The sequence below is a fragment of the Oryx dammah genome, unplaced genomic scaffold, assembly GCF_014754425.2.
Source record: "Oryx dammah isolate SB20612 unplaced genomic scaffold, SCBI_Odam_1.1 HiC_scaffold_9, whole genome shotgun sequence".
Taxonomy (NCBI): Eukaryota; Metazoa; Chordata; class Mammalia; order Artiodactyla; family Bovidae; genus Oryx; species Oryx dammah.
Genome location: NW_024070193.1, coordinates 7,401,311 through 7,409,217, shown reverse-complemented (window position 1 = coordinate 7,409,217; position 7,907 = coordinate 7,401,311). Strand labels below are relative to the sequence as shown.

General features: G+C 47.7%; 1 protein-coding gene across 1 annotated transcript; it reads left to right on the top strand.

Annotated features, from left to right (window-relative positions):
* Nucleotides 1-597: 597 nt before the first annotated feature.
* Nucleotides 598-7,168, top strand: LOC120868157 (C-C chemokine receptor type 1-like). Its single transcript, XM_040246802.1, has 2 exons — nt 598-904; nt 4,653-7,168. The coding sequence occupies exon 2, from the start codon at nt 4,751-4,753 to the stop codon at nt 5,720-5,722; it is 972 nt and encodes a 323-aa protein (XP_040102736.1). The 5' UTR covers nt 598-904; nt 4,653-4,750; the 3' UTR covers nt 5,723-7,168.
* The last annotated feature ends 739 nt before the right edge of the window (nt 7,169-7,907 follow it).

Below are 7,907 nucleotides of genomic sequence, written 5' to 3'. Positions count from 1 at the left end.
TGCAATGAGCGAGTAGAATTTCCCATCGTACAAAATGCCAGAGTGGTTCATCCCCAAACAATACATAGAAAAACACAAAGGACAGATCAGCTCTGTCCACACAGACAGAAAATCAGAGGAGGTACAGTTTAAAACTTCCAGAGAAAGGCTTCCAAACAGATTGGCTCAGCTATTGAATGGAAACAAACCCAGAGATGCGCTTTGGGGGTTCAGAGTGACTCAGTTCCCCCACGGGAGTGAGGCCAGAGTGCCTGGCACGGATGGAGTGGAGAGTGTTCCCAGCCTCTCCCTTCCTGTGACAAAACAATTCCAGCTGAAGAAGAGTATAATAATTTAGGCCACCTCTCATTACTTTTAAGAATATGCATTGGTCAAACAGAATTACAGTAGGATCTCATTCTTCTAAGTGGTAGATTCATAGCTATAGGTCGCCCAGTGTGCCAGTCATCCCTGGGGGAGTGTCAGATGTGGAAGAGGAAGCAATGGCCACATGCATAAAACAGCCTTGTGCGCAGAACTGAAAGCAAAACCAAAGTCCTCACCAGACAAACGGAAGCTGCAAGCACACACAAAGAAACAAAGAGCCCTAAGCTCAAACGGACGTCCAAGTCCCGCTAGGCTGGTGGTGGCCTTAGTCAAAGTGGCACCTCACAAATGGGCTGTTCTTAGTAGAAAATCCCGACGGGAATGAAAGGTTCTCCAAATGGACCAGGTCTAGTGGCCTTGGTGTGCAAGCCTGGCAATTTACCAGAAGTGCTGGCAGAGGAGTTCCAACGTCCCAGACGCTACTTTTCTGCTTCCTGATATTAATTCCTTGATCTGGAAGTCCAGGGTGGTCGAGATAGGAGAAGAGAGGAATGTCCTCCAGACACACACCTCATGGACACAGTCCTCTGAACCCAGAGTAAGTGACACTTGTGTTTTTTGTGTTGTTAGTTACTAGTGAGGGTCCTGTCGTTGGCACATGGACAGGGTGGACTGTAGTCCTCCTATTGCAGAACATGACTTCTTTACCTGTCTGTCTTGTCAGAGGTGGGGAATTGTTCAAGGGCCAGTCAGATGTCTAAGGACCCAGCGATGCTTCTGAAAGGCAACGAATTGCTTAGCAATACTGAGGATGCATGGATTTATACAGCTGGGTGCTCAGACATAAACTAAGGTGTTCTTATTGTTTTGGGGGAGGTTATCTTTCTGCTAAAAACAGGATGCTTTCTTTTACAATGGTTTCTGGTGAGTGTTTAAGAAAGTCATCCCAGTATTAAGGTACTTTCTGCAGACAGTTATTCAAGACATTAACCACAACCAAATTTCTCCATGGAAACAAAGCCCAAATGTGCCGTAACAAGCAATTTTAGCTAAAAGGGTAATATTAATCAGAGAAACAACTACAGATGCAAAGATGATTTGATACTGAGACAGTTTCTGAAGAGGACTAGACACAAGGATCCTCAGAATTAGAACTGTGTGCTGTTTTAAGAGGAGGTAGTATCTCACCTGCCGGAAGGCAGGCAGCCGTCCACGTGACCTCCTGGGGGAGCATCCGTTCTGTTCTAAAGAAGACGGAGGTCAGAATTTCATTCTGAAGATGCAGGAACATGGGGGCCACTTGGAAGTACCTACTTCAGCCTTTCCTCCAGTAGGTCTGGAGGGTCCTAGACTTTCAGGATTAGAAATCCCCAGAAGTTTGCACAGCCGACCACCAGGCTCTGTGCCCCTCACTGACCCTTAAGTCCCCACTCTGGCTCCAGGACAACTCTAGGCTATTCAGACTGAAGGGCATGGGTGCACTGGTAAGTGTTTATCAGCTAATTCTCCTGAGAAAAGTGCCCTGATTCCTAGTGTTGGCCGTTCGCATGTGTAAATGTTCCCATTCTGGTTGACTTCGAGTCACCAGCATGCTGGATGCAGAACAGCTGCACACAGCTGGCTCTTCTGAACCAGTAGAAGCCAGCTCCTGCACCCCACCAGGCCTGGGCGTATTCCTCCACCACAGACGGCCCTTTGTCTGTCCAGAGGCTTCACCAACTCCCAGGATAAAGGGTGCTGGCACTGGACCACTGGGGCAACGGCCTGGGGCAGACGTTGGTAGCAGGCTGCAGACGGACTGGCGCATGACATGGCAACATGCTCCTTGGGTCTCGCCTCCAGGGCCTCACTCCAGTCCATCTCCCTTTAGGGACAACATGCCCCGGAGCTGATTCTGGTGCCCAACAAGTGGGGAAATAGTGATCTAGCTTGAAGGTGGGAGTGGGTGTGAAGGTGACTCTGTTCACATGGCCCCTGACAGTGCTGACACAGTTTGCCTCCCCCTTTGCCAAAATTCCCCAGAAACTGGGCTCACGGGCTCGGCCTTGCACCCCTTGCTGTCTGTGCTGCCCGCTGCTAACACAGTAAGCCTGGGAACCCACCCAGAAGTGCTGACTGCCACACGGAGCTGTCTGCACTGGCAGTGGCAGCAGAAATCAGAAACTGCCAGCACAGCGTGAGTGGCAGCCTGGGCTTCTCCAGAAAGAGGCTTGACTGGCTGTATGCAAGTTCAGAGATGGAGGAGAGCGCCCTAAGGATGGATTGGATGGGAAAGGACCGCCCCCCAGCCTGGGGGCCCAGCAGCACCTCACCCCACTGTGCCTTAATCTCCGAATGCCGAAATGTGAATTTTGTGAGCAGGAAACATTCATTAGGCTCTGTGGAAGGAGAAGCTCTGGACTCTCAAGATTTTATGTGGGAATTATGCTGCAGGTACCACTCACTTTCCTGATTAATGTTTAGATCAGATCAATTAGATTGATGGCAGCATTTTGGAAATTTCACAGTGCAGTGCAGATGGAAAGGACTGTCAATATCCATCACTCTCAAGCAGAATTCATTTTCCAGATTAACTACAGAGAGACTTGTAGGGAGAGGGGTACATTGGCAAGAATAGATTGAAACCTGGGACATTCCTGGTGGTTCTGGGCCTCAGAGCACCTGCAGGGAAGGCGGTCCCCTCATATTTCCTGAGGACCTGATAATATCCAGGGGAAGGCTCAGACATTCCCATACATCAGCCTTGGAAGGTAAGGGTACTTTCCCACGTTATAGGTGAGGAATGAGGCTCAGGGGGGTAGGTTACTTTATCCGAGGTCACAGAGCTGGTAGGTTATACAAAAGGTTGTGCTCTTTTGGGGAAGAGTCTTCAATAAGTGATTGGAAAGGATAGAAAGGAGAGCTGAAAAGCAGGGGCTGGGGATTTTCTACAAAGGCAGGCTATCTAGTGGTTTTTTGTTTGTTTTGCTTTCTTTATTTTAGGAGAATTCCAGCCTCTGCCTGGTCACTGGGACATGTTCTATCTTGAGGCTGTTCTGAGCCTTTCTCCCCTTGGAGCCTCCTCTTCTCCTTAGCAGGCCACCCCACTCCTCCCAGTCTGTGGTTCCGTTTTACTCGTCCTCACAGCTGTCACGAGAGGTCTACAGAGTCACCTGGGTGACCACAGAGGACTGTGTAACATGGGCCCGGCTGGTGGGGCAGGGCGGCCATCCCGTATTCCAGCACCACAGCACTGTCGGTGAATTTTCCGTTGCAGGACATCCTTGGCCCTTCCTACCTCATGACAGTAGTGTCCCGCAGTCTTGGTGACAGGCAAACACACATTGTCCTGTGCCCTCAGGGCGCTGTATCCCTTCTAGCTGAGATTCTTTTTCACCTCAAAAGCAAGAAAGATACCTTGCATCTGATGCAGTTCATGGTACAGGTAGTTTAACTCCAACATTAGTGTTTCTATTTAACTTTTTCTATAAAATAAGGTTTATCTAAAAGATTCTTTAAAAGTTACAGCTACGACACCAATTCATGTGTTGCAAATGACACTTTTTTTTTCTTGCCTAGGTAGTAACAGCCTCATCTAGTACGGTACCGTAGAAATTCTCCAGTCATGATGAGTGAAATAGTTAGGGTAAACTTGTCATTCATATTGAGTACTAGGAGGAATTATTTTGAATGAGGAATGTAAGTGATCTTTAAGAAAAAACTTTTTGTTGTTATACTGTTTGATTCCTGTAATACAATGCTATTAGGTGTGCCCTGAAAGAAAACAACATGTTTCAAATCCAAAAACAAAAGTTTTTGACTCTCAGGCAGGACTGTTTTCCTTCCCTGCCTCCTCTGGGGACCCCACAGTGCAGAGTTACTGCACTGATTGGGGAGGAGAGCCAGGGGGCTTCAGGAAGGGGCCTGAGAGGGGCAGGCACCAGGGTTTGAGCTCCAGCTCTAGTTCTCAGCAGCTTTGTGTCCTGACTGCTCCCAGCTTGTGTGCCTTCCCCTCTAAAGTGGGGAATGACCATGGTACCCCCTCAAGGCTGTTTAACACTGAGCCCAACGTCGAGTCCATGGGAGCACTCAGGAAGCCTTGGTCGTGAACATGCGTGAGGCCCCCCTTGTCCTCCCCTGTCTGCGCTCTCCATCCTCTGGGCGTCTCCTTCAGGGCGCTCAGTGCCAGAGCCCTTGAGTCAGCGATGTGTGCACGCCCTGTTTGTGAGTGTGGTAGACTACAGGTTGCATGAGGGCAGAGGACCTGGGGCTCCCTTGCTGCACAGGGCGTGGTACACAGTGGGCACTAGTAAACAGCTGTCCAGGGCTTAAGGACGTATACTCACTGCCTTGTTTTTGTTGCCCAGAGCCCACTGCCTTTAACAGCAAATACACACAGAAACATTTCCCTTGCCCCGTGGCAGAAGCCAGGACGGAAACTTCAACCGGTGCAAAGAACCATGACATGACCACAGAATACGACTATGGGGACCAGACCCTGCATGACCCGGTACAGGAGAGGGCCTTTGGGGCCCAGCTGCTGCCCGCCTTGTACTCGGTGGTGTTTGTCATTGGCCTGATCGGCAACATCCTAATGCTTCTGTTCCTCGTGAAATACAAGAGGCTCAGAATTGTCTCTAACATCTTCCTCCTCAACCTGGCCATTTCTGACCTCATCTTCCTCTTCACGCTGCCCTTCTGGATCGACTACAAGGTGAAGGACGACTGGGTTTTCGGGGACGCCATGTGTAAGTTGCTCTCTGGGCTGTTCTTCATGGGCTTGTACAGCGAGATCTTCTTCATCATGCTGCTGACCATTTACAGGTCCATGTTGTTAAACCTCTTCCAGTCCTCCCTGAGGGTTAGAGCCACCAGCTTTGGTATCATCACCACCATTGTCACCTGGGTCCTGGCCATCTTGGCTTCTGTCCCCGGCTTGTATTTTTCCAAGACCCAGTGGTGGCTCACCCACTACACCTGCAGTCTTCATTTTCCTCCTGAAAGCCATGGAAGAAAGTGGAAGCAGTTCCTGGCTCTGAAACTGAACATCTTGGGGCTGATATTGCCTCTGTTGGTCATGATTGTCTGCTATAGACGGATTATAAAGGTTCTGCTCAGAACTTGGAGAGGGAGGAGGATGGTACAGCCGATTGCTGTCATCATGATCCCCTTCTTTCTCTTTTGGACGCCCTACAATCTGACTGTGTTTGTTTCTGCTTTCCAAGATTCCCTGTGTGAGCACTGCAGCCAGCTGGACTTGGCCATTGAAGTGACAGAGGCGATTGCCTATGCGCACTGCTGTGTCAACCCCATAGTCTATGTCTTTCTCCCCAGGGTGTACCGCAAGGCTCTATGGGACTTGCTCTGTCAGCTAAGTGGCGCTGCTTCCTCTACAAGGAGGCAGGAGAGAGTCAACTCCTTGTCTTTTACATACTGAGGAAGAAGGCTGTTCTGTGTTCATTATCCATCAAGGCCTCTCATTATCCATCGAGGGCCCAAGAAGCATAAGCTGCTAACATGCTGACTGGGGAGGAGGCAGCTTGGGTCTCCCAGCCAGGTTCTGACACTTGACCTAGAACTGTAGCCACATGGGGTTGAGGGAGCTCCAAGGTGTTCCAGACAAAAATCACTGTTAGGGTTTGATTTTTCTCCATGAACTTCTCTTTGGTGGAAAATGAGATGAATATATGAGATGGTGGAAATGAATAAATGAACTGGGACATCCCAGAAGACTGGGTCAAAGGATGACAGAGAAGGGCTTGGTACCAAAGAGAAGTTCAGATTGTTGAACAGTAGCTTTTGTAAACCAGTCACTGAGCATCTGCTACCCTCACCCCCAAGACCAGTGATCTTGGAAATAGGGATTTTCATAGCTGCCTCCGCTCTGAGCAGAGAAGCCAAGCAGGAGCCGGCAGCCACCTCTCACCTCCCCACCCCCACTCTCAGAGCAGCATTTAGGTGCTTGGAAACCCTGAGGAATCTAGAACTCCTGATGGAAGAACTTGACACCTAATAGGAAATAGGATTGGGGAACTGCTGTTGGCAGTGAAGCTAAGAAAGCCCTTGGATGGAATTTTTATAGTCACTAAAATCAACAAATGCAGGCAGCGGGGTAGACACAGATAAAATGTATAAACTGCTGTACTTCTTGAAATTGCCATGGAACAGAGGTAGTCATTACTTCCTTTTTCCATTCCTGTCTCCTGAAGAGTTTCAGAATCTCCCTTCCCTGTCAGTTGAGGGATGCAGCAGGAATTTCTGACAGCTTTACTGCAGAAATTATTACCAGGCAGAAGGAGACAGGGTTGATTTTCTTCCTCTGGACCTCCACCCAGACCTTATAGTTGTATGGATCAGAGTTCTGGCTGCCACCTTGGACCGATCAGCAGGACAGTGACCTGGTGTGCAGGGTTTGAGGCTGGCAGGGAGGGCAACATCTACCAGGAGGGGTGGGGATTCTGTCAGTGTAGGAAGTCAAGGACCACTTAACTCAAAGAAATTTATTTACCCTAAAGGTCCTTAACATCTCCGCTCTCACCTGAAATGAGATAGGACCTCTTGTCCATCATGCCTTTCTTCCTTTTTCCCTTAGATGTATATTTCTCTAAAAATGATTTTCCCAGTTATAAAAATTGTTTCCAGAAAAGTTTAAAATCACAAAAGGAGAAAAAAAAACTTCAAAATTATTCATAATTCCCTTCCCTATAGAGGCAGCACTATACATTCTTTGATGGGTTAATATTTTCTTTTAGTTTTCTCTATTCTGTTCTTGTTTATGTTTACAAATAAGATGAACTTCAGCTGTAGTTATTCTTCTACTGTTGTTTTTTTAAGTAGCAGTATGTGGGGATCACTTTCCCAGGCAATAAATCATTTCAAAGCATTGGTTTTGGGCCCAACACTGAGTTCTTCCACCAGAAGATACCATAATTCACTTTCAGTAAATGACCTACCTGGACATACCTACCTTCTAAGAAGACATACGGATTTCCCAGAAATATATGAGTAAGTGCTCAACATCACTGATCATCCTGGAAATGTAAGTCAGGACCAGAGTAGGATATCACTGCATACCTGTGAGAGTATCTATTTTTAAATAAACAAGAGATTTCAAGAGTTGTGAGGATGTAGGGAAAAGGGAACCCTTGTGCACTGTTGGTGGGGATGTAAATGGGTGCAGTCACTGTGGAAACCAGTATGGAGGCTCCTTAAGAAATTAAAAATAGAGCTACTGTATGGCCTGGCAATCCCACTTCTTTGTATGTAGTATACCCAAACGGAATCAAGCCATCATCTCAGTGAAAGGTCTGTTCTCCCATGTTTATTGCAGCATTGCTCACAATAGTCTAGGCATGAAGACAACCCAAGTGTCAGTGGGCAAACGAATGGGAAAAATTGAATGACCAAGGCAGAAGTCCTATTCGAAGGTTTTTAATGGGTATTATTTTCATCCCCCTCCCCGTTTTTATTGTGGTAGAATACACTCAAAATGTACGCTATTATTGATATTTAAGTTACAGTTAAGTGCTATTAAAAATGCATTCTTCTAGTGTCTGTTATTACAGTGTTGACCTTTCCCATGGGCCAGTTGATCTCTGAGAATCATGCTCACAGAGGATTCT